We start from the raw sequence: 26391 nt of genomic DNA, 5'->3' as shown, positions 1-26391 counted from the left end.
CCTTGAAAAAAGGATGGGATGTCCTGTGGGGTGTGGGGTGTGGGGATTGTTAAATTGCAAAATAATGTACACACTTGCTGCTTGTAATCGCTGTTGTTGTTGTTCTTACAGGCTCTAACTGCTTGTTCAGGCCATTGTGCTTGTTCATCATCATCAGCATCATAATCATTGGCACACACGCACGCACACACACACACACATGCTCGGCAGGGTGGACCGCCATATGACAAAGTTAGACTATTTAATTCGCATTACCTTAAAGGAATTGGGTTTTGCCAGGCAATTAACGTGTTCTTACCTAATTTAATTCAAAATTTGGGGCTCTGAAAACTTTATCTCAGAAAAATTACTCATACGACATGTAATCCAGTTAAGAACTTGTTTGATCGTTTTTTAAAAGAACACACTTAAAACACACGCACTGAATTTTTAAATTCACCTTAATATTTTTAACAAGCATTTAAGTTATAAATCATATATACGAAAGCTACGTAGATATCACTCATACGCCATGTTGTATAATAACATAAAATCCTACGTATGCTTTTAGCTTTTATTTTGTACATTTTTTTTTTTTTTACATAAATCATATTATATGTTAGCCAATCCAAACGTATTTCTTAGCAATCAATATAGTATATTTGTCTCATCTTTTGTTTTATTTTATCAAACAAAAAAGCTTTTGGAAGACTGAAAGTGGGTCCTACAATATCACATGCACCGAAGTTCCACCCTAATGTTCTCATACATACATCCTCGGGCGCAATTAACGCATTCACAAATGAAGAGTGTCAAGGCTTCAGTCATTCAGTCGGTCCTTCGGTCCACCAGTCAGTTTGTCAGTTGGGCACTTTTTTCGCCCTTCCTTTTCCATTTCCTTGCCCTGTCGTCTTCGCTTTCTATTCTTCGCCAGCTTTTTTTCGGTCCGGTCCCCCGAAAAAAGCGCTGCTCAAGACCTTCTATCAAGATAAAAGTTTTTTGTTTGCCTGCCAGAGGGAATGCTAAATGTATGACAACACTTTCGTGAATGTGTGCGGATGCGTGTATGTGCGGCATGTGGCATGTGCCACGCCATGACGGCCACCATCAGGCAGGTGTAAGTTAGTTAGTCTCGGATCTCCACCCCCTTCCCCCCTGGAAATTACACATTCTCTCATGCATTGTGGCATCAAATTTGAGGTACTTAGGCAGCTAATGGTCGCGATGAGAGAAATTTTTGGAATCATTTGTTGGATACTTTAGATAAGACACCAACAAGATGTTAACGGGAACACCTCAAGGGAGATAATCAAATGAAATGGTTGTGACTTAAGGGCTTTTTGACGGGTAATGCGAAAGATGAAAATATGTCATGAAATTTTAGCTATTTTTTAAAAGGTTTTTAGAAAAATTGTCTGTTAGCCCATTTAAAACATTAAAAAATAATGCTATTAAAGCATTTAACATAAATATTATATATTTTTCTCTGCTATTGTTAGGAAAATAAACGGCTGTAAAAAGATTATTACTTCAAACCTTTAAAAATGTAATCTTATATGCCACTTTCTAACTTGATAAATAAATAATGAAAGAAATACGTTTGTTTGTTTGTTAAACAAATATGTTATCTTTTCCTGACCCAAAGTTATCCTAGCATATGTTTTTAGCAGTTGCCAGCCAAGCTGATAAATCAGCGTTTTCGTAAAAGTCCCTTTTTATTTGCCCAAAAGTTATCGGGAAAAGGGAAAGTTTCAAAGTTTGAGTATTTTTGAGCCTCATTTACCTTTGATAGGTTGTCAAGGGCAATGACAAGTGAACTACCCATAATAAATGCCGAAAAAATTATCAAAAGATTATTTTTCAGTCCGCCCACGCAAGAAAACTTTTTCAACAAGGCCTGAAAACTTTGGGTCTTTAAGAATGAGCAACTTTGGGCGAACTCCATTACCAGAATCTAAGTCGCTGCCTAAGCTTTATGTAGTGCAGAGTTTTTATAGTTAGTGCGTTGTAATATTCCTTTTAAAAAGTTGAAACTCAATTTGAGGCGTTGGTGACCACACCTTTTGCTGGTTTGCCCCTGGCTGGATGATCTTTCAGAACCGTGCCGCCGGCGTAACGAGCCTATTTGCTATGCCTCATGCCCTTTGGAAGCAACGCCCTTCGAACAGCGCCCCGTTCTTGTGTAATATTTATGTAAATTCTGCCCTAGCGCAGAAATTGAAAGGCGTAATGGTCCTGTGTCGCAGCAACCTTCGGAGCCTTTGCAAAAGGCGGCCCCGCCCCCTCGGCAATCGCCCACTTTGCATATGACTCGCTCCGTAACTTTCATCCTTGTGCGTGTTTCGGTTGGCTTCTCATAATAAATGACAACGAGCATATTATGCTCTATAATCGAGTGGAAGAGAATTATTTTGTGTGAACTAATTGCATTAGTGACATTCAATTTGATGCCGGGCGAAACAGGAAGGTAGCGGATATGGAAAAGGCCAAAATGTAATGCGCTGGGAAAAAACAGGGAAAGCGAATCGGGGAAAACAACGTTAAATGGCAATTGTCACAAAAGGCCGGGATTTCTGATAGTCGATCCCCTGTCGCTGCTCTAGTTTCTGTTGCCACATCGTAGTTTATTTTTTCCCTGTTTTGTGCCCGGCGCAGTCAAGCAAAAACCTGCGCCTGTCGCTGATTTAGGAAAAGCGACCCAAAGCCAAAACCAAAGCCAAAACCAAAGCCCAAAACCCCTAGCCCAACCCCAAAGACCAGGAAGGACCCTAACCCAGGGACGAAAAAAAAAAAAAGAAAACGTAACCGGGTCACCGCTTGGGCAATCATGTGAATCGAGCTCTTTATAATTTGCGAAACTATGTGAGCTGTCCCAACGAGAGTTGCTATGGCTGTTCCTTTTGTGTTCGGATTATCGTATCATAGGAATAGCAAATATAAAGTGAGGTGTCCATTTTATGGCATTCTAAGAAGCTTTTAAGCAGCCTGTTTCTATGGGTGCTTTAAGGGAATTACAAAAATAAATATTCCCCAAGGAACTAGAATATAAAGAAACCAGGGTAGGAAATGTATAGTAAATCTTGCTATTTTAAACTGCAGCAATGTTTATGTTTTCTTTAGTGAATAAGCCATCCTGAATACATCAAAAATTTGTATTCCCTGTGAAGTTGCTATTCAATTTTGAATTTGACTTCTCTTCTTGTATTTTACTTATTCATAATTCACATATAACATTTAATAGGATTCCTATGAGCTAACGGTGCATGGCATAGAATAAATAATTCTAAAATGATTTAAGCAATGTATTTATGAAGAATTTAGTTGGTCAAAAGCATAAACAGATTGAATACATTTGAAGAAGTGGTTATAAATAAACATAAGCAACTTCTGCAACTTCTATCTTTGACTGACCACTGAATAATTGAAGCTATATATTGTTAACTAAAAAACTATTAATAAAACCAATGTAAATAGATAAAGACTGTTAAGAAATATCCTGATAAACCATTTAAACCCCCCTCGTTGTCCCATGTGGTTCATTTGTGTGTGAGCATATGCGGAATGCGTATACGCCTGATCTTTGTGTGTTTTTTGGGCGATGTCGGCAACCCAAATGAAAATAATCTTACATGTCGTTGACACATTTCGGAGCACTGCCAAAATGCTGGATTTCCGCTTAGCGTTGCTTACCTGCCGGGCCAAAAAGTGAGTAAGCCATTGGGAAGAGAGAAGAGAAAGGAAGACAGAGACATAAGTCAAGTGGCGATTAATTGGGAAACTAAACTACTTATGGAGTTACTTAGTTAATATATACAGTTTCTATGGCAAACTCAAAAGCGCAATAAACATTTTGTGGCAAGCTGAATTAGTCAACGGATTTTAGCGACAGATTGTGGTTTTATGGCCCTGTTAAACTATACATTTATACATTTAGCTGTTCGGTCATCGACCACTGACCACTGACCACCCCTCCGAAACGCGCTCACCTGGTGTCCGGAGCAGATGGAGCCGTTGGGCACGCGCACGCGGAACGGACTGTGGACCGGGCAGGAGGTGCGCGGTCCCCAGCGGGTGGCCGCCGCCTGCTGCAGCGACAGCGCCGAGCTGCACGGATTGAAGAGCGCCGGCGGCGGCGGTATGCTGATCGAACTGAGGCCGCTCAGGCTGCGGCAATGGCCACCGGCGGCATCTGCAGCTGCTGCTGCGGCTGCCGCGGCGGCGGGACACTGGGGCATGGACATTGGCACCCCCTGACCGCTGCTGCCGACGCCGCTGCCGCTCATGCCGCTGCTGCCGCTGCTTCCGAGCAGCGACATGTGCGAGCCACCGGACATCAACGACTGTGATGTCAGCCCATGATGCTGGCACATGCCGATGCCGATTGGGGGCCCTATTCCCATGCCACCGCCGCCGCCGCAGGAGGTCACGCCGCCGCCAGCATTGGACCATTGACCCGCCGACGGTCCGCCCGCTCCAGATCCTGCACCAGCTCCAGATCCGGCCGCTCCAGATCCAGCCGCTCCAGGTCCGGGTCCGCCCGCTGCCGCCGCTGCTGCTGCCTGTGGGTCGCCGCCGGCGCAGTAGTGATCCACCGTAAAACTGTCTTGGCTACCAGAGCATTGCAGGCGATGCGGGGGCGGTGGCGAGGAGTGGCGCGGGTAAATGTTGTGTCCTTTCTCCGCTTTCTCTGCTTCCTCCGCCCTTCTCCCCGGTGCACTTTCTAGCCTTTTGATATGTGGTTCAGGCCGGGAGATGCGCCGATGTTGCTGCTGTGTCTTGTGGTGTTGCTGCTGTTGCTGTCGTGGTAGTTGCTTGGGCCAATCAGCATTGCTCTCACTTTTTGTATAATTTGTATTTGCCCTACTTTTTCAGCTTGTCATCAAAGCTATTTTGGCCACTTTTTAGAGCTTTTTTTTGTTTGGTAATTTTTGTTATTAAACTCCCCCTGTGATCACAGCAATTATCTTTCCTTTCATGAACAACAACTTCTATTACGATTAATCAACAACAACAAACTGGGCGAGTTAAAAGTCTACAACAATTTGGTTTGTCGGGTGATTATTATTGTTGTTGTCTCTATTTTTAATTGTTATGTAAATTCTGTTGCTATCACTGGTAAATCATGTGTGTGTATGTGTATCTCCAATTTTCTCCGCTTCCCACGACGCTGAATTGATGTGGCAATAAATTATTGTTTCCTTTTAATTGAGCCTGCATGGGCAGCAAATATATTTTCGTTTGGTTTAAGCTATTTTAAATGCTTGAGATTTTATGTGCTGCAATTGATGCAATTAACTTGTTCATCACAATTGTAATTAATTTGTTGTAGTTTGGGGTTTTAGCTTGGTTTTATATTCTTTATTATTGAATTCTCTATACAGATGTATGTGTTTTAATTTTATGCAACTTTTAGAGTTTAATTTTGAATTGATTTTGTTTTGTGGTTTTTTTGGTTTAGCTTTTAGATTTTCAAATTTTCTAGCATGCGATTTCTGCAAAGGAAAATCGTTGAAAAGCTCAAAATTTAACGAAATTTATTCGACTGGGATGTGAGTGTGTTTGGGTGGGTGTTTGGTGTGTGGGATTAAGGGGGTGTTAACTATATACAAACTCAGCACAGCGGGGATAAGAAAATTCGGGTTTAAGGTTTAAGGAATTTCAATTTTATGTAGCATACTGCTCGAAACCTTTGTTTTCACATTTAATACAAATAAATTAGATATTTAATCCCTTAGACACACACCTGTACAATTGAAATTAGTGAAACGGTAGGCAACCTGCTCGCATTTCCCTTCCCTTATTTCCCCCAGCCCCAAAAGCAATCAACGAAACAGATGGGAACCAAATGGAGCGTAATATGCACTGGGGAAAAATCGATTAAAGGAAATAAAAGCCTACAAAGTTGTATTTGAAAAATACGTATGGAAAAAATAAAATATAAACAAAAATAACCCTTTAGCAGACAGTTTATTGGCAAGATTTATCTTAAGACCTGATAAAATCTAAACATTTTACTACCTTTCATAAACTTTTGTTGAAGATTTAATCAGTTTTTCTCAGTACATAAAAATGTCTGAAATCTCTGTTTTTAAGCCCTACAAACTTTGTATTGTTTCTGTGTAGACAGTTCTCTATTCCGCGCCTCGTTTTAATTAAACTCACTGTCTAGGCAACTGAAAATGTGTATTTTATATGCCTCAGAGATAAAAATAAAAATTTACAGTATAAAAACCTGTGTTGTCCCTGGGGGAGAAAACAGAACTTGGTGGGGTGGCAGAAGGCAGAACAGAGCTTTTTATCTAAACGGTTCCAAAAGGCAATCGTTTGGGGAAAAAGCCTTAAAAATAAAAATAAAAACCTAGGCATGGGGAAGAAAACAAGACTGTGAAACAAAAAAAAAAAAAACCTAAACCAGAGAAGAAAAAAAAGAACATGGAACTCGGGAAATTATATGCGCTAATAAAGGCAGGAGGGCAGAGGGACAAAGGATGGAGATAAAGAGGGCCGAAGGACTCCATTGCCAGGCTATTCCCAGGCGACTATCGGGACCGCAGGCGGAGACTATTTATGCTAAATAGTTTTCAACAAATTCCACACTGACTGCCGAAAGTCTGCCGCTGCCATCGAATTAAATTAAAACGGAATTGTGAATGCTTAAATAATATTCGCATAATAAAAGGGACCCCACGAACTGGGAGGCGTTGAAATGTTTGCTTTTGGCGCAGCTTCCGCTGAATGCTAATGTGCCACATGCCGCCCATAATTGAATGGGAACGTGCTCGTCTCGTCCTGGCTTCGGTTTTCTCTTAGCTTTAGCGTTGGCTTTATCCTGGGGGCCCACAAATGCGGGGCAGGAAGTCAGCCAAGGACGTGGAAGCCACGTTGCCGTGGGAGCGGGAACTTTGCAGCGGAACATACGCGTTCAAAATAACCAAATTCAATTCATAAAAGATTCAAAAACCAACAAAGAAAGTATGGCAAAAACAGTGAGAGAGCAGCAAAGTATGATAAAAGGCAGACCGGAGAACCGCAGTCAGACCAAAAAAAAAAAAATACCAAACTCAACTACTGAGGTAAAGTGAGTTTTAGCAGTCTATCTCAATCCTGAAGGACCACTGGGGCTTGAAGGACTCCCCGTCTAAACCACTGAGCTGCACTTGCTCCTTCGTGGAGCAGAAATGCGGTACTGATGAATTTGAAAGTAGAAACAGAGAAAATGAAAAGGAAAATAAAGCAGAGCAAATGAAACCTCACCAATTTTTTATGCACAGTGGTCGGTTGTTAAATTAAAAGCTACTAGACATCAGATTAGATTTAATTTAATTGGCCAGTTTATAGCATTTTAAAAAATTATGGGTCCACAATTCAATTTTTAGTCATAAATAAGATTAATATTTAAAAGTCATAAACGAAATCCAAACACTATTTAAGGCAGATTTTTAGTTTTCTTTGCGAAAGAAGGGTAACATTTAAACATTCTACATTTAGGATATTTTTTATTAAGAACATGGCACTTACTTTACAAAATCTATTCTCTTTTTTTACCAATAATTCAATGATGCAACTTTGGAACAAATGGCTTACAAACAATATACAAAACTAAATATGATATTAATAACTGACTTTAAACTTATTAAGTACTTCTGGACGTCCTTCTTTTCACCAATTATTTTGACTTGTATTGAATACCAATGGTAGTATTCGAAAATTCTAATTTCCCCGCGACCACTGTAGTTGAATTCTCTTGCAGCTTCTCTTCGGTTTCTTCCCTTTTTCCCCGCTTCCCTGTCTTTGTGTATATATACACATTTTTGATAAGGCAAACGGAAATGGCATAGGAAGCGTTTGTCGGGGGAGTTCGGAAGGGGGCGGGGTAGGGGCGGAAAAGGGGGCGTTAGGACAGGGGGCGGGGCTGTGCTGAGTGGCGAAGTGAAGTGAAGCGAACTTCACTTTGTTGAGGAATTCCAAGTTTGCAGGTGGGTGGTGGGTGGATTTTCGTTCAGGTGTTCTATGCTTTTTTTAAGCTGCTCATACTTACTGCAACGAAATGTTGTTGTTGTGCGTATCTAACTCGTTGTGTTGTCTGTGTGGTTTTAAGGGTTTTTTCTGGTTTAATGAATTAAAGAGTACATCTTTTTGTTCTTTATTTATTGTTTTATTTGATTTCTCTTTTTGCTTGCACTGGCTGTAGTTTTTCGGGATAAATTGGTATAAATTAGTTTTTGTTCTGCACCGATTTAATTTGATTTACACCGCACACACCAGCACACTTACACACACACACATACACGTAGGCGAAATGAGATTAATTTAATTCAATTGGTGAACGAATTTTGGTGGCGCGTTCGTGAAATCATTGATAATCGTTTTTGGCAAATCGATTTGGCAATGCGGTCGAAATGGTTGCTCTGCCGACGTCGCAGCTGGCGTCGCTGCCTTATCCTTGTTGCGGTTGTTGCTTCTCCAAGGGAGAGAGTGAAGAAAAAATCTCTCTCTTTTGAGAGACAGGGGCAGAAACTCCCACACATACACACCAAGAGCGAAGAGAGGGAGCGGGGTGCAAAATCAAGAAGCTGACCGGATCGGACAATATGCAAAAAAAAAAAAAGCCAGAGAGGCTGCGAAAAAAAGTCGCCAAAACGACCACGCACACTTCTTTTTTTGTTTGCGTAAATGTGTGTGTGTGTGTGTGGGGAATTTTTCCAGTGAAAATCAATGCTTTTCCCTTTATAGTTTTTATGTTGCCTACTTTTTTGCGCGCAACTTTGTTGAGTAACGAAAGTGTGCACTGCTTGCAATTAAAAAGTTTTCATAGTTTTTTCGGTTATCCCGAACTTTAGCTGGAGTTTTTCGTCAGTTTTTCTTGACTTTTTCTTAGGGTTTTTCCTCCTTTTTGCATTTCGCTGCGCCGTATGGCAACTCACTGGTGTGTGTGTTTTGCAGCAGCCGTTGTGCGTGCGTGTGTGTGTGTGTGCTGCTGCTGCTGCTGCGTGTCCTGCTGCTACTGTATACCCGTGCTGTCCAGGCAAGGGCTCGCGTTAAACTGGCACAGAACCAGTCAGCAAGGTGGACAATTATAGACTGAATCTTCGAGTCCTGCCAGCATCCAGCTGAAGCTCTCTGCTGGCTGTCCTTGCTCTCTCTCTCTTTCTGTCTCTCTGCACGGCTTGTCCTTGCTCTCGCTCTCTCTTTTTGGCGCCCAGCTGAATGCAGCCTGCTGCCCCCAATCAATTTCCTGTGCGCGACCGAGACGACTAGTGTGTGCTCTGACTTGGTGGCCTGACTTCTGCGCTGCCTGCTGAATCTGCCAAAGGATGCAGGATGCTGGCAGCGACGTCAACTGCGACGCAAACTGCGACTGCGACGGCGGACATGCGCAGTAGTTGTCTCTGTCTAGCAGCCACATTTCTCACTCATTGGCAATCGCAGACGATTTTGCTGCTGCCAGTTTGGCACAGTGGGCTTAAGCAATTAATATCCGAAATACAATTACGTTTGTAATTAAAATTAATATGCAAGTCACTGCTGTAGGGAAAAGCATAGAGCTTTCCCTTACAAAAAAACTTTGATAATACATAGATATTGTATATAGAGAACCATTTGCTTTTCTGCACCCTAAAGTACTTTAATGCAGAATTGACCTAATTGACTTCCGACCAAATATTATTCATACGCAACGTGGACCCACGATTAGGCATCATAACATGCTGCAAATCATAATAAATCGCAGTTATGGCCGCTAAACTGCAGTTATCGGCCAAATTGGCAAGTTAGGCCAGTGTGCTCTGCCACCGCCTTTCGTCTAACGCGTAACGTGGAGAGCGTGCAAATATTCGTAATTTATGGCACAACGTCTGCGCCACGTAGTCGTTAACCCAATCATTGCCAGCGTCAGCGCTGGCGTCATCATCAGTATGAACATCATCCAAATTTGCATCATCATCATCATCAGCAGCAGCAGAAGCATCAGACAACATCAACGTTTCATCAGGGCGCTGCAGCTGCAGATTGGTTAGCAATGGCCAAAAAACCTGGCCAAAGTAGGTGACTAGTGGCCAGCAGGGAGGACCCGAAGTTTAGGTGTAATGAAAGGTCATAACAATACCCTTTTTCAAAATTCTGATTTACTTAAGTCATAAAATACTCGTAATAATATATGCTTTTATGGTATATCACTCATACGCAGAGTGGACCATTTTTTTATGTACGAGCTCTGATCTCGTAAAACTAAATTTTACCTGGCTCACATGTCGTATGAGTGATATTAAAATTTATTTCTCAATTTATTCTTTAGAAATTCATATAGCATAAGTATAAGCTCGAGTTGAAATTTTAAACATATTTAAACATTATTTTGTGATATTTTTATATTTTTTAAAAGATTGAGTTGTGAATATAGAACTCTAGTAATTCGAATCTAGTAAGAGCAATATGAACTTATTTCCTAATTACCTCCGACAGCGGCTCACTCTAGATCCCCGCACACAATCAGCAAGACACTCAGACACTTGCCAAAGAGGATGCGGGCGTGTGGCAAAAGGATTCATTGCCAAAAGAGGAAGACGTGGCAGAAGCAGCAGAAGGTGGAAAACCGCAACCTAATTACATGTGGTAAGGCCCCAGCTATCCATTGGGGCCAGGCAAACACAGAGAAAGGAGGAGGGACGCAGGACGCAGGACGAGTAAGGGACACGGGGAAACGGACAGACAGTCGGAGAGACAGCCCCTTTATGAGTTATGAATCTGTGCTGAGGCACAGCAAATATTTATGGAGCGCTTGTTGTGAATAGCAGGCCAACTGAATGTGCGCCAGGAAGGGGGAATATGATGGGGAAAGGACAAGAACGGAAGGCTTTGCTTGGAGATTGAAAATTGAAATACCCTTTAAGGTAGATGGTTTCTATGGCAGCTAAATAACTTGCTTTTCAGATCTTAGCAAAAAGTTTTTGTGATATCTTAATGTTTTAATGAGACATTTAATATCCTTGACATTGAGATATAGTCTCGGTCCTTTCAGAGAGCAATTTAACATCTCTGGTCATGGGAAATAGGGTCGATTTCGCAATTATAATCAAGAATTTGAAGGAAGGACCATTAAAAGTGCTGCTTGCCATCCTGCGTATATTACATACAAGTACTAAATTTTGTTAGATACAAATCACAGCACTTTAAGAAGCTATACTCTCATTGGGTGTCGAAATATGAACGAGTTATACAAAGTGCCTTGTTTGGATAGATTTTTTCATAACTAATATGCAAACATATGGTAAAACTTATAATACCCTATTTTAAGAGGGCATTAAAGAGCTGTAGTAGCATCTTTTCAGCCTCGAAGTGCAAAGAAAGCAGTTCAGACAATCGATTGATTCGCAAGGACGAGCACGGCAGCCATCACACGAGCTTAACGCGCTGCATAACGGGCTTTTAATTAATGCAAAATAAAGCACCTCCCACTTTCCGACAGCTTGCACCTCGGCCCACCAGCGTTATGTCAAGTGATTTTCAGTCCGAATTCGTTTCGGCCCAAGGTTCTCCAGCACAGGCAGTGTAGGTCAAGGCCCATTCGGAAAATGGAGCTCTTGTAATCGCATCCTGGCCATAAACTATTAACTTGCTGCTGTCGCCAACGTTTTGTGTGCTGCAACACGCCAATGGAAAACGGAATGTCGGGGGGTTAAAAGTGTGAGCAGAGGTCAGAGGTGCCCTGGAAAATACAGTCTTAAAAATACAAAACACCAAGCTGCGTAATATCAATAAAAACCCAAGCCCCATTTACAGAAATATAATTACTTTTTATTCTCTTTTGCTTTATATTTGGGATTTGTGACCCAAACAAAATAGGTTTTTAAGAAATTCAACTAAAATTTGATTTAATTTTGAGCTTTATTTTTAAATAATTAGAAAATGGTTTATATTATTTTTATGATCTTTCAAATGCTCATTTTTCAAAGTATACCATTTAATAGAGCCTATCAATGGCCACAGTTAAACAAGAGTAACGTATCAAGATGTTTTTTACTGTGCATCAAAAAGAGTGAAAGCAATTTGGCACGAATTTGTCATCTCATCGAAGTGGCAACAAATTTGGCTGCAACACAACAGCAACAATGGCAATAACAATAACAAGGATGATGGCAGTTACAGAGCTGCAATTTGGGGGCTAAGCGTGGAGGGGCGGTGGGGCGTGGCAGGCGGGACATTTATATGTGTTGTGCAGCCAAAAGAGTAACCCTAATGTGTCAGTGGGGCAGGTGGAGGCAGGACATCCTCCCCGCTTTTGGTCCTGTAACTACTGCTCCTGACAGTTTGCTTGCTTAGCCTCGTTGACACGTTTAGTTGTCAACTAACCCACACACACTTACACACACACACACACTCGGGGGAAGATGAACACGTGCACAAACACCACACACATCCACATCCGTAGTGCCTTCTGTGTATATCCGTATCCGTATTCCGTGCAAATCAGAAACAAGTCAAAGGTAAAACGACCGTTGTAATAATGCTGATGGCATCCCAGAAATCGAGCCAAAGTGGGGATGAGGGGATGAGGGGACATGGGTATATGTGGCACACAAAAATGCAAATTCGTTGGCCATTTGGCAAATTGATTTTGCCATTGCAATTGGCCAATATTCAATGAGTGTCCATCGGGGAAAGGACAATAAACAAAGGCTAGCAAAAACGAAGCGTTTTATGTTCCTTGAAGTCTTACTTAAGGATGGGAGTTCCTCGGTTGGGGAATTGGTTTTCAATATGGCAAGTGGATAGGAGTCTCGTTTAATGCTGGCATTAGAATCAATTGAAGTTTATACCCGAATGGGGCTTAGACTAACCAAGTCAATACCATTTTGCACTTTAAAATAATCTCAAACATTTATCAATTTAATATTTTTATTCTAATGTAATGCTACTCTAACAGTAATATTAATGGATCTAATCAAATTTAAATCTTAACTTTTTTTAACAAAACCATTTTTAATTTTACCACCATCCACATTAAATTCACCAAAAAACACTCTTTTTTTAGGACTCCGTATTAAAATTTATCAAAAGATATTATAAATTATAATCTGAGCCAACATAAATCATTGATTTTAATTAATTCACAAGGATTTAATTAGTTTAGTGTTTAGTTATGCAAATATAGTCGATGCATTTAAATCCAAATGTCCAAGGGTTGTACAAATATTGGTACTGTTTTGAATTCAATTTCAAATGTGTTTAAATATATGATGTCAAACTGAAGTTTGGCATTCAACAAACACAAACCACATTTTAGATTGGCTTCCGAATATCATGTGATTTTAGTCACCAAGTATACTATAATTAGTTCAGTTTCATCGAAGTAAAGACAACTTTTATTTACTGATTTATATAAGTTTGTTATTGAAAAGCGGTAGAGTGTAAATTTAGTTCACCCATATTGAAACCACGCTCCGCCAAATCACCGCATTACATTAATTTGATTTAAATTGAAAAGTAATTAAGTGGTCTATTCGCCCAACCTTCCATAATCATCACTTTTTCACCGCATTATGCGGGTGGCGATGTTTTCCTGCCCGCTTTCTAGTTTTTCCCAACCCGTTGGCGGGCATTTCCACTTGCAGCCCGAACAAAAACAGTAAACAAAATTTAATCAAAGTTTGGCCGCAACTCAGATGAAAAGCCAACTCCACTGTGCATTGCAGGCCACATGGTCGAGATGGCCACCTCATTCCCATCCGAAATAAAACCCCCACTTTTTCCATATAAAAGACACAATTCTCTTTACGTCCCCCAACCACATATTCATAATCCCCGCGATGCTATCGCTTTCGCTTAACAAGCCGATTTACCTGGTGGTGCAGATTATTGTAGTAGCGGGTTATGTATGCGGGCAGTAGTTCGGCGGTCTCCAAGCCCGATCCACTGGAAGACCTCCAGGTGGTGGTGGTGGTGCTCCTCCAGCAGTGGGTCGGCGGTGGTGGCCGTGGACAGATTCTCGCAGCAGCGGCAACAGCAGCACGCATCTTCGGACTGCTCCATTCAAATGGCCAGCGAAAAAACTTGTTGGCTTTTATCAATTTATAATTCGATTATTTCTGTGTTTCTTGACAAAGACATTTACATTTGTTTTATTTTTCGCTGTTGTTGTTGTTGTTATGTTGTGCTGGCGTAACACATTTGAATTTAAATTGAGTTATGGCTGAATGTCGTTGGGGGTTGGAGCTGGAGCTGCTGCTGCAGTATCTTCTTGTGCTGCCAATTTATGAGCAGGGCAACGGCGCGTCCCCAGCGCCATGGAGCGGCCCTGTCCCTGAGATCCCGGTCCCGGTTCCGTATCCGCATCCGGCTGGCGGTTGCCATTTTGTCAATTGCTCCCATGTGGATTTTGTCCGCCAAACACGTGGGCCGTCGCCTGCTTTTTCAGCCGCACACTGACGGAGGTTACGGCGGAAACTCGCGCGCGTAATTGGCACACTCACGCACGCACGCACGCACACTCACTCACTCACCGACCCACACATATACACACAACGCACTCCGGGGTTTTGAGCCGGGTCCGGGTAAGCGTCCTGTTAATTGGGTCAAGCGGGATGGGGTGCGGTAACCCCCCTGAGAAATAGACTCACGCCGCGAACTAGAACTCAAGCCACGAAACTCCAACTCAAACTCAAGCTGTGAACTCAACTTGACGAAGGTTTTTTGGCCACAATTCTCGCGAGAGGGGGGTGGCGCCTCGTTAGGCGCCATTTTCACACATCACCGGGCAAGTGGCAAATAAATCCGAGGCGAATAAATCCGCCGACGTTCCCCAGCGGCGACTGCGCCGCAAACTAAACTGAAATCTCGGGTGCGCGCTTTTTGTTTAAGTCAATCACGAGTGCTCCGTAGTTGCAACTTGGCCACCAGTGATGGCATGCCACTAGGTCCCTTTCCGTTTTCCCTGTACCACAGTTTAAATATTGTTTAGGTTTAATTTCATAGTTTCTCAATTTCATGTTAGACTAAAGTCTAAGGGAAAACTCCTTACTAAATACAAAGATCTAGTCGAAATTTGTTACATTAAAAATCAATTTTGTACTTCCGTACAAATCGACATCGTGTTAACTTTATCTGATAGATTACAAACTAGATCCTTAAATTGACATTGAGAAATTATGTAGATAGTAACAGTTACTTAGTTCCCAAGTTCAATGCTATCCACAATAAGCTACGAGTTATAAGTGTTCTCAATAAAAACAGGATATGAAGATCTACATAAATTGTAGTATGTTTCTTTACTAGATCTTGGTAGAACGTCCAACAAAACCAGATATTTATATGTGTTACAAACCAAAGTAAATAAAGTACCTTTGCCATTACTGCCATCACCCAGTGGGTTAAAAAGAAAAGAGATGGGTAAAGCTAAAGAAAAAGAGAGGCCAAACTGCAGTTTGCTGCAATTTGCAGAGAGAGAGAGAAGGGAAGAGAGCGGAAGCTTTTGCAGATTTCACTTGGACATTGGCATTGTTGCTGGCACTGCAGCCCTGGACAGCCCAGCATCCCCCACCCCCCGGGGTCGCCACTACCACCCAAAACTACCACCTACCACCCCCTTCGACGCCTCCCGCTGAGCTGTGTATATAGCATTAACACATTCGTTCATTGCTTTCATCGTTGGCCTGCGTTTTCCTGCAGTTGTTCATATTTTTTTTGTCCATTTTTTTCTTTCATTCTTTGGGCTGGTTGTTTTTTTTTTTTTTTGCAGATTGCTCGGATTTATGAAAATGAGACTGGGCTTGCGTCACACACAAAGACAGACGAGCAGACAGATATGGCCGAGTCCGAGCCACGAGAGGCGTAAAAATAAATAAAAGAGGAAAATCAGGAAAAGCAGCAAACGCCCCAGCGAAAAAGTGTAGTCTGCTTCAAGGAGCAATTAACGACAGTGGATGGCACAGAGTTATGTTATAGCATTGCGTCCATATCACACCCAGCCAGTCCCGCTCACCCACCGAAAAGCCACCCAGCCACCCACTGAAAGCCCACCCAGGCCAGACCAGACCCACCATTTCCACTCAACCCATCCAGCGAGTCCTGGGGAAGAGGTATTCTTTATACCCTAGAACAGGAATGGGGTCCATGGCGGGGGTAAACCAATGAGGAGCTTAGGCCGAGTCTGGCAAATAATTGGATACTCGTGGGTGGATGAATTCCAGCGCACATAAACACTCCTCAGAGTTGTCCTTTTCAAGTTCTTTGACTGGGCCACATTAAAGCCCACTTTGATGAGTGCAGTTCAGCTGGAGAGCTCAGTTGATAAAGAGGGCTCTTGAAACTACTTGCATTTGAATTGGTAATACATAGCTAAGTATGTCTAACTAACCATTGTTAGTTTATTGCTTTCATAGGGTTTTGGTTTAAGGCTTTTCTTTCTTGGTTATCTTGAACTGAAAAATGAATGGAACTGGGAAATAATGATTATTTTCTTGTTTAAAAAAAAAATACATCCTTTTTTCAATCAGAAAACAAATGATTTAAGCTAGTTAGTTTAGTTTTTCATTTAAGACTCAAACTTTGTATTTAAAAGTTTAAATAAGTTTCTACCATTAAATGAAATTTATCAATGAAATATTGAATGTTTTTTCTTACTTGTCTAAACTTAAACTTCAATAAATTTAATCACATTTGCGTTAAAAATTAAAATTATTACTTATTTTTACCTGTTTAAAAAACAGCAATATTGTAATCCATTAATTGGATAATTCGGATAATAAATAGCCCAAGAAGTTAAACAAAATCATGACCTGGTTTTCAATTGGCGAACAAATAATTTTTATTGCTGTTCAATATTATGCCATGTTTCGGTGATACACATCTTCAGTTGCAAACTTTTCCCTAAGCTCTCTTTATGTGACCAGTAAGTATGTTACGGATGGCCATTAGCAATATTACTAGTATCCAATAACGCAGCAATTGAAATCCCTTTCAGTCCCCACGGAAGTTCGAATAATTTTTTACGGCCGTAAGGATATTTGGGGATTCGTCGAAACAAAAACTTTACCCCCGTCCGTTTTTGCTTATTTATTTTTTGTTCGCTATCGTTAAATGTTTTTGTGCCCCTTTCGGCAGCTGCCGACTCAAGTGGAGAGTGGCAAAGTGAAGGAATGAAGGAGTGAAGGCGGATGGTGGATGGCCATATGCCGACGTAGTCGGAACAACGATGGCACTTGAGCCGTGTACTCGTAGCATACTTTTCAGCGCAAAAAGCCCTCGGGGCGGGAAGATGGGTGCCTGGGGTTCGGATGTTGTTGCTCCAGCCCCTGTTTTCGTTTCTGACTCTGATTCTGTTCCTGCTGCTGCTGTTGCTTTAGCTGTTGTTGTGGCCTGGCTACGTCCGAAATTCATTTTGGTTTATTCTGATTAAATTGTTTGTATTTGGTTGCATTAGCTGCTGTATGTGCTTACACTAACAAAAAATATAAACAGCTTTGTACTTCTTCTTGTTAGGCGGTATTATATTTAAGCTCAAGGTTATGTTTTGTTAGGACCTTTATAACGTAAAAGCTTTTCAAAGATACTATTGATATGTTTTCTTAAAAAATATATCACTAGTAACACATTAAAATAATTAAGAACAAGACACTAACAAACAAAGAACTCATTTCATATAATATTTGAAATGTTTTTATTTTAATAATATTATTGATTTGAGCAGGAATTTTGAAAAAGGGCTCCAGACTTTTTGGTTGAAATTACTTGTTTTTGCAAACCCACATATTTTCCATTCAATAAAAAGCTTATCTTCACAAAATTTAATAATGACCAATTTTTTCCCCAAGTGTATTTATGTGCATGAACAGGATGGTGTGCCGGTATGAGTCTCTGTTTAAGCAAAGGATTAGTGACTCTGTCGGCGACCGAGTCCTGGGAGTGATGGCTCTGCCCAAGGCTCTTACTCCGTGGTCGCCTTGTTTGCCTGCACTAAATACATTTCAAATTTGTTTAAGCTTAAGCCAAAGCGAATTGGGCGGCTCGAGTGGACCGCAGATTGATATGACCACAGAGGCGAACAAAGAGCCCGAGAGCCCGGTGATTGCCAGATTATTGCAAAATAAGGCTTGCCACAAAATGCCCAACAGAGTAACAGTAAACAAGAAAGAAGGCACTCTTCGGAGCGCCCCACTCACCTGCATGTGGGGGGCGGCCAGGAGCAGCAGCAGCTCGTCCTTGGCATACTTGCCGCCCAGCGAGTTGCCGCCGGCCGTCGACGAGAGCAGCTCCAGAACATCGCGACAACGGCCCACGGCCTCGGCAGCGGGTGCCCGTCCATTGCTGGTCACCACTGTCGCCGCGATCCGGTCGAACAGCTGCAGGAACTGGTGCAGCCTGCTGTCGCGCAGCATGTCCCGCAGCACATCGCTGTCAACGTGCGCATCCTGCAGCGAGTAGATGTCGTCCAGGCAGTCCAGGATGCGCTGCACCGCCTCGATGCCCGCCTCCTCGTCAGCCCACTCGTCCGTGGCACCGGCAATGGGCACTGCAAAATAGCAAAAATAAATATGAATATACAATCTGACAAACCGAAAATATTCTCACATTTTAATTATGAAATTGCAATACAATTAAAACTGTTCTTCGTTGGAATTTGCATTAAATTTGACCTTATTAAATTGAAAACTGTCGTTATATAATTATATGTTTTTGGCTAAAATTTAAACTTTAATCTACCGAATTATAATTATTTTTTCTGCTTAAAGCTATTTATATTTGCATCAATACCAATTGAAATTTTCATCCCTAGTTTTACTAATTTCACACTTTGGTTTTTTTTTAATTGTTTTAAAAGTTATTTTAAGAATTGAAATTATTTTAAATCGTTTAATTTTATAATTCAGATGAAAACAAAATAAGATTAAAAATCATTATGTTTGAACCGTATTAAGTTTAGAAGTAAATACTGACTGTCCGCATCGGTGGCGTAAAGCGGATCCATGTTGGTGCCTCCTGCGATGGCCTGAACAGCACCCTTTAACTTGCGCCGGGCATTGTAGCGCTTCAATTCCTCCACCGTGTCCGCCAGGTGAGTGCGCTGTAGTTTATCCCGATCCCGTATCCACGGATGATCGAGCACCTCGGTTATGGAGAGTCTGTGATGGGGATTGGCGGCCAGCATTTTCATGACTAGATCCTTGGCGTTCGCCGATATTGACTTCCACTCGGGTGCTTCAAACTGAAAAAGTTGTATGATGAATTAGATGTTCTTTTAAAATTTACAGAGCTTTAAAACAAAGAATATATATCAGAACCTTCGTAGGTTATAGATTCTCTATTTCTTTGATCCACTCACCGATAACCGACCGCGAGCTATAGACTGCTGCAACCGAACTCCTGATCCCAGGAAGGGCAATCTGCCGGAGAGCAGGACGTGGAGCATCACCCCAGCACCCCAAACATCGCATCCCTTGCCGTATAGCCGTCTGGTCACCACCTCCGGCGCCATGTAGTGCGGACATCCCACCCGTCCGTGTGTTTCTATGGTTTCCCGGGTGCCCGGCAACTGGATAGCCGATCCGAAGCCGCCCAGTTTCACGGGCGCCGAATTGTCGACGGTGGCGAGCAGTGCGCAGGCGGGTCGCACGTCCCTGTGCAGGATGTCGTTCTCGTGACAATAGCGCAGGGCCTCAAGGATCTGGCGCATATAGTGACTGCAAGGAAAAAGTAGGGGTTAACAAATAAGGTTCGTAATGTAATTTATTAGCGTTTATTTTTGCCATTTTTTATGTTGACAATTGCTGAATAGAAGCCATAGAAAATAGTCTGATATTCGAAAAGAAAAGAAATTAGAGCCACACTATTTTGAAACATTCTTAAACATTCATTTAATTACTTAGATTCACTGAGAGCTTAAATGAATAAATCAATTTGATTAAATATTATTAAGGTGAAATGTTTTCTTTCCTCTCCCAAACTTCCAGTTAATACAATTACTTTAGGATTAGTTATCTGTCACAGAGCTTGTTTCAAATTACTGCCGGCACATCTCCTTTACTTAATTATAGTTAATAATTTATTCCATTTGACCAAAACAAACGCAAATCGTAGTAATTTCTTCGGAATCTCACCAAGCAACCGCCTCGCTGTAGACAAAACCGGCAACAGCCCGTCGCACAACCTCGAAGCACAAGTCGGAGCCCTCCATGCTGCAAGTGCAAAGTGAAAGGATTTAGGGATGGGCAGGAGGACGTCGCCGAACCTGACAACTTACAACTCGAAGACCATGTAGAGCATTCCCTCGGAACTGTAGGTCTCCAGCAGCTCGACAATGTGCGGATGCTTGAGCATGTGACATATTGTGGCCTCGCGCTTCAGATCTGCAAAGAGGAGGGGGGAAACTCAGTTCAGATGGGGCGGGGGGAAAACAGCGGCAATTAGTTGACATTAGATGGAGGGGCGACTCCGCCACCCACTACACCAGCTGGCAGTGGCACTAATGGACTTAGCGCTGACTTATGTGCCTGCCATGTATCATTTAGTCAATGGCCGGATGGCTGCTCCTCCTCCCCTTTGCGAACACGTCCATCGTCCAGGTCCACGAACAGGTTCAGGTCCTGGCGCCCTTGCACTTGAGCAATTTCTTTTTAATTGGCGTCTTGGGCTGGCAAACGGGCGGGGCAGCCCTCGGGGCGTGCTACACGTGTGGCAGCGGCATAATTTTGAATAATTGAGCAGCTTAATTATAATTTATTCACACAACACTGGAGTCGGTAGCCTGGGGCCAAATCGAACAAGGTCGTCCCATCGTGCCATAATAAGAAAGTGGATTGTATATATATAATTCTCACCCGCTGTGCTCAGTCCGGGACTCGCTGTGAACTTGGCCACATCAACGATTTTGACAGCAAACTGCTGATTGGACTCCCTGTGTATGCATCGCCTCACAATGGAGAAAGGTCCTCTGCAAAAAAATTCCGGGAACGGAGGGAAAGTAAATTCGGATTAAACTTCAATTGGAAGTTGATTGTGTCTAAATGGGGGACGAATAAAATTTTATTTTTCCTCGGCAAAACCAAAATACTCCGATATTGCAAACGAAATTGTTGAGAACGAGGAAACCTAATCAACTACTTCCCTTTACAGTTCAAAGTTTAGCTTTGACACGAAATCTTACTTGCTTAATTCTTGGTATTTTATTTTTAAAGCGTTACTCGATAACTCATTAAAATTCAAGCAGCGATTTTCTTTTAATTTTTTTTTATGAGCGTAATATAATTGAATGATGTCACCAAGTTAAGTTGGAAAAAATATAGTAATACAAGTTCATCTTTGTATGTATACACATACATTTACTATTGAAATTTAAGTGTATGATTAAAAACAAAAATAAAAGCGATATTTGCCTTTCTATTATTGACACTTTGGTGAATAAACTTTAGAATTGTGCTAATGACACATTTCCAACATTACAAAAATGCTTTTTCAACCCAACTAAAATGCACAAAGTTAAACTTTAAAATTGTGTCAACTTTGTGAATGGACTTCATTCAAGCTAAACTATGATGATCACAGGAAAAGTAACTAACACAGAAAATGTTTGGCCATACATTTTTAAATAATGCAAAAGTTGGGCGTTTGGAAAGTTTTTCATGGAGGGGGAACCCTCGTCCCTGGCCAATAGTTGGATGATTTACAGCTTGTGGGTGTCGATGGGAGTACGGGGCGGATACATAATATATAATGAGATAATGGCCATGGATGCCAGCTGTCAGCAGCAGAATCGGCCAAAGATATAACCGGAGGGGCGAAACTTACTTGCCAATGACCTCGCACAGTTCGTAGACGTCGTCAAAGAGAATTTCGTCTTCGGTCATTTTGAATAATTGATGAATTGATGCCTCGACTCAATTGCTTTTTCGAATATTGATGAGTTGTGTCCTGTTTTCCGTGCCCGGCACTTTTCCTTTTCCTTTGTCGTTTCGCCTACTGCCCTCCAAAAACGAACATAAAAAATAAACAAAAAACGTTGTGGCCAGTGAGCAACTCCAAAACTTTTAACGTTGTTTCTCTTTTTCTTCTGATGATTTGTTGTTATTATTATTGTTTTTGTTTCTTTGCTTCGTTGTTGTTGCTGTTGACTGCGTTGTTGTTACTGTTGTTGTTGTTGCTGCTGCTGGTTTTAAAAATGCATTTTGCGCTGAAAAAATAACAAAGTGGAAATGGTAAATGTGAGTTTTTCCATTAGTTGAAGGCCGCTAATCAGATTTATTTGGCGTCTAATTAAGAAACTGACAAGCTTTTAGAGAGCATTGAGAAATACAGAACAATATTTTCTGGTGTGTCACATAAATTTCTAGACATCTGATAAAATTATCTTTAATGTTTTAAAATGAGCAATGATATATTTTATTTTGAACATTTGAAGAAGCTCAAGATAAAATCCAGAATGGTTTTTTTGGTTTTTTTAATTAACCATGAAACAAAAGAATTGCAGTAAATCCCAAAGTAATGCCAAAGTTTGAATACAATGAACCTGCATTTTTTTTCAATCTCTTTTCTAATCTTTTAACGAAAAACTCTTGCATACAATTTTATAACAATCAATTGCTAACAAAACTAGGAAGTTCGATTTAAAGAATTTTGACAATTTTGATGCTAAAAACTGTATTGTACTTTTTCTACTGATATAAAAAATTATAAAATATCAATTCTAATAACAATGAATTCGAAAATTAAGATTTTCAAAAACATTATTTCAATAAAAGATGGTGTTGAAATGGATCTATACCACTTTTTGAGTGACCGTTGGTGTTCGAAGTGTCGCAACGGAAATGGACTTCTTTGATATGTCAATCACACTCGTATCAGGTGTAAACCCCAATCAATTACAGGCGGCACAACCCACACACCACAAATGCACAAAATGCTGTCGAAAATTCCATTAATAGGAAGGAAGTTTCCACACACTGTGTGTGTACGAAGTGAATTTTGCAACGGAAATGATGGCCAGCTCAAAAAGGTAAACAAGCCAACAGGACCTGCGAAATGTGGCCTTTAGAGGGTTAAGAATGTGGGCTTTTAGGGGGGAAAGAGCCAAAGAGAGAGGACTGGCCCATTGTCTTGGTCATACTATTATTATGCCTTTTGGTCCAGCACTCGAACACACTTTCGAAAACTTTGATGGCACTCCAAAAATCCAAAAGGAGAAAGCAAGAGAGAGAGAGAGATTTTGGGGGACATAAAAGTGCGCAGGCGCAGGACGAAATTCGTGTAAAGTACCAAAATTGTAATCGTAAAAAATATAAGCTATGTTTTCTTTGCCCGGGCTGCATGAATATTTAAATGTGCAACAATTTACGATGCACACACACTCCGCAGAGGCGAGGGTTAAGTGCGAGCGGGACGGGGCATATGGGGCATATCCTGGGAAGGACTCTTTTGGAGTCATGTTTAATGCAGAGCTGCGCATAAGGGCGCGGTGTTTTTGGCTCGGTTTTAGTATTCGGGCTCGAGGGTTTTACCTTGCTCGTGTGTGCCGCTCTGTTGTAAAATGCCTTGACACTTTCCACACGACCTTACCACCCATAGAAAACTCCACCCCCCTACCCCTCCCCATTCCCCTTATCAGGCACACACTACATCACATCATATAGGAATTTCCCTGCTTATAGGACTTGTAAGACCCTCGAGGGCCTCACAATTGGCAAATTGATTCTTTGTCTAAAGGATTTGCATTGCTCATGTTCCATCATGTTTCAGCATCCTCTCGTCCACGCCCCCTTATCGCACAATCCGCCCCCTCACCCACACTCGCGCACAGACACACACACACACTCATTTCGCACATATATTTTTATGTACGAAAACGAAAACCCACCGATTCGCAGCGATATTTCAACGCCCGCAGATTTTTGGCATTTTCCCGGATTGCTTTATCACTCGATTGTCAAGTTCCGAACTCCAAATTGCCTGGCAAGTGGATTGCATTGGTTGATTTACTAATTTTAACTTAAAACAAACACGGCCCGTGAGGAATTGATTGGCGAAGAACTGGTTGCCACTGAACCGGTTCGCGGGGAACTAGAATTCCAGGGCTGCAAGGCTATAAAAAGAGCGGTTGGGGAACCACGAGCTAGTTCTTTCCACTCCATTTAAATTAGTAAATTATTGCCATCTGATTTGGATAATACAGTTTAATTTAAAAGATAAACTTGGTTAGTACGTATCAACACATTTTGGTTGATGGTTTCATACAACAAAGTGAATATGACTCAATCTACTGGTTCCACCAGAAAAATACCATAAATTGATCAGTATTTTTCGATTCTTGTCGTATTCTAATATCTTGTATGTGGTCTGCTTAAAAGTTGGCGGGAATATTTAAAAACTTAAATAAAATTAATGGAAAAGAAAAAATGTTAAGTATAGCTTCAAATACCTAAGTTACTTGTTTCGTTTAGTTTTTTTTAAAGAATTTAGGATGTTTTTTTTAAATACATCCTAATGCAATCCTTTAATATTAATATAAATACATTTTTCGTGTTTTATTTTTGGAGCAAAGGTGTTCTTATTGTTGGGATGTCTGTTTTTTAAAAAACTTAAATTTTTAAACAAATACCTATTTTTACTTACCTCTTTCTCTTTTTAGAAATATTTCTTATATGCTTATTTGTTTGACTTATCTGTAAAGAGCACATGTTTGCCTTTGATAAATACCTACTGCATGCTTGATAAATTTGCCTGAAAGTAAGATAATTCGTTTCACAGTGAATTGTTTCCGTTTGAGTTTGGTATGCAAATATTTGCGCTGTACGCAAGTGCATAACGGTATTGTTGAAAGTTGCACATACGAAATTCATACGATCTGCAGTAATAAATTATATCTCCTACTATTCTCCCACGGTTTTCTTATCGGAAATAAACCATTCGGCTGTTAATAAGGGGATTTTCAGTACGGAGCCTATTATCACTCGCTTTATCGCTATGCTCGTTCACAGCCCATTGAATATTACCATATTATTTACATTACTTTTCTTAGCGCGCCATTCAACTTTATCTATTATTATTATTATTACCCCATAGTGTTTGATAAGCCCATTAGAATAAATTAAGATCTTGGCATTAATATGCCAGGCACACTCAGGAGTCCCTCGGCCGAATAAAAGGAAAACCCACACACACACTCTCTGAAGAACTACGAAAAAAAACCGTAGGTGCGTAATCTTAAAATCAGCTCCGAAAAGGGGGCGGGGATAGGAGGTGGGGGTGGGGACAGGGGCCAATACTCAAACATAAACATCATCAATTACAAAACCTCGAACAACAACAACCACCGCAGAACGAACAGAAACAACATAAAGATAAGGTACAACAGAAACAACAAGCCAATGAAGAAGGGCCAGCAAATACAACACAAAAAAAATCAGCCAAATGAAGAAAGAGCTGATGAAAATGAACTCAATATGGCAATATTACAACAACGAACTGGAAAAGGATAAGCAACAACAATCATTTCGAGATGAGCAGCAAAAAAAAAAACAAGTGTAAATGAGCAGCAATAATAACAACAATGCGAAGGTGGGCATCACTACAGTGGTTACTCAATCATGTCTTTGTGGGTACAATTTTATGGGTATTTTATTATAACTTAGTAAAAATATTTAGCCAAGAATATTATATAATACCCAAAGGCGTTGAATAAAATTTAAACTAATGTTTAACCTAACTTTTTCAAACAAATTTCTTTAATATTTTCCCTCAAATTTCACCGACCAATAACCTTAAAACTTACCCAAAGCTTTTAAAATAAATAATTGTATATTAAAAAGTAAGGATTTATTTCACGTATGTATATATTTGAAGCCCCTTAAGCTTTCTGAGCACTTCAAACAGAGTATGCTGAAAAAGTTTTTTCAATACCCACTGTACCAAAACACAAAAGGACAATACACAACTCACGTGAAGAAGTCGTAGGTCGTTGCTTTGCATTTGTTTGCTGCGTTGGTTGACAATAAAAAAATAAGAACAACAACATGGCCAAGGCAAGCAGAGCAGCGCCGAGGTAAAAACAAAAAACAAAAATAAACTCGAGAAAAGAGGAACAACAAAAGGGCAGGGAAAAAGGCTCAGCCACTCAGGTGAAATCAAAATCAAATTCAACGCCAACGACTCGACGAGCCTTGCTTCCCCGGTACCTTTCCCAGTTCCCAGTTCCTTGTTCCCCCTACCAAACCCCAGACCCCTTCCCATATTCTGAGACTTATACCATACCATACCCTAACCCTATGCCCCGTCTCTTTCTGCTTCGAGCGAACCGTCCCTTTCCCGCCGCCGATCCTCGCTCTCTGTCGCCGGTGATCGTCATCATTTGGACTTGCGACTGTCGCGCTTAATGCGTGTGGATGGACATGAACGTGTAGGATTCGAATTGACATTATAAAAACTGGTTTG

At 41.1% G+C, this 26391-nt stretch overlaps 1 protein-coding gene and 1 long non-coding RNA gene across 8 annotated transcripts in view; both read right to left on the bottom strand.

Moving 5' to 3' along the window:
* LOC108046685 (peripheral plasma membrane protein CASK) overlaps positions 1–22099 on the bottom strand; it is a 39734-nt gene extending 17635 nt beyond the window's left edge. For 4 of the 7 annotated variants that reach the window (XM_044458651.1, XM_044458653.1, XM_044458652.1 and 1 more), the window contains exons 1-7: positions 21757–22099; positions 20790–20902; positions 20213–20318; positions 20070–20147; positions 19295–19652; positions 18910–19177; positions 18135–18484 (exon numbers count right to left, since the gene is read on the bottom strand). In XM_044458651.1, the coding sequence (XP_044314586.1) occupies positions 18135–18484; positions 18910–19177; positions 19295–19652; positions 20070–20147; positions 20213–20318; positions 20790–20902; positions 21757–21815 (1332 nt within the window). In that variant the 5' untranslated portion in view covers positions 21816–22099. Of the gene's footprint in view, positions 1–3608; positions 3670–3965; positions 4482–18134; positions 18485–18909; positions 19178–19294; positions 19653–20069; positions 20148–20212; positions 20319–20789; positions 20903–21756 lie in introns of those variants that run through there. The other 3 variants (XM_044458657.1, XM_044458655.1, XM_044458656.1) reach the window with 3 other exon arrangements.
* LOC108049783 lies at positions 5427–9068 on the bottom strand. The gene is made up of 3 exons (XR_001769555.2): positions 8992–9068; positions 8018–8164; positions 5427–5471 (listed from the first exon to the last, which is right to left on the bottom strand). It is a non-coding gene; the product is annotated as an uncharacterized LOC108049783 (long non-coding RNA).
* Positions 22100–26391: the final 4292 nt, after the last annotated feature.

This window comes from Drosophila rhopaloa, unplaced genomic scaffold (genome assembly GCF_018152115.1).
Source record: "Drosophila rhopaloa isolate 14029-0021.01 unplaced genomic scaffold, ASM1815211v1 contig_167, whole genome shotgun sequence".
Taxonomy (NCBI): Eukaryota; Metazoa; Arthropoda; class Insecta; order Diptera; family Drosophilidae; genus Drosophila; species Drosophila rhopaloa.
Note: the sequence above shows the minus strand (reverse complement) of the source record. Positions and strands in the feature narration are given on the sequence as shown.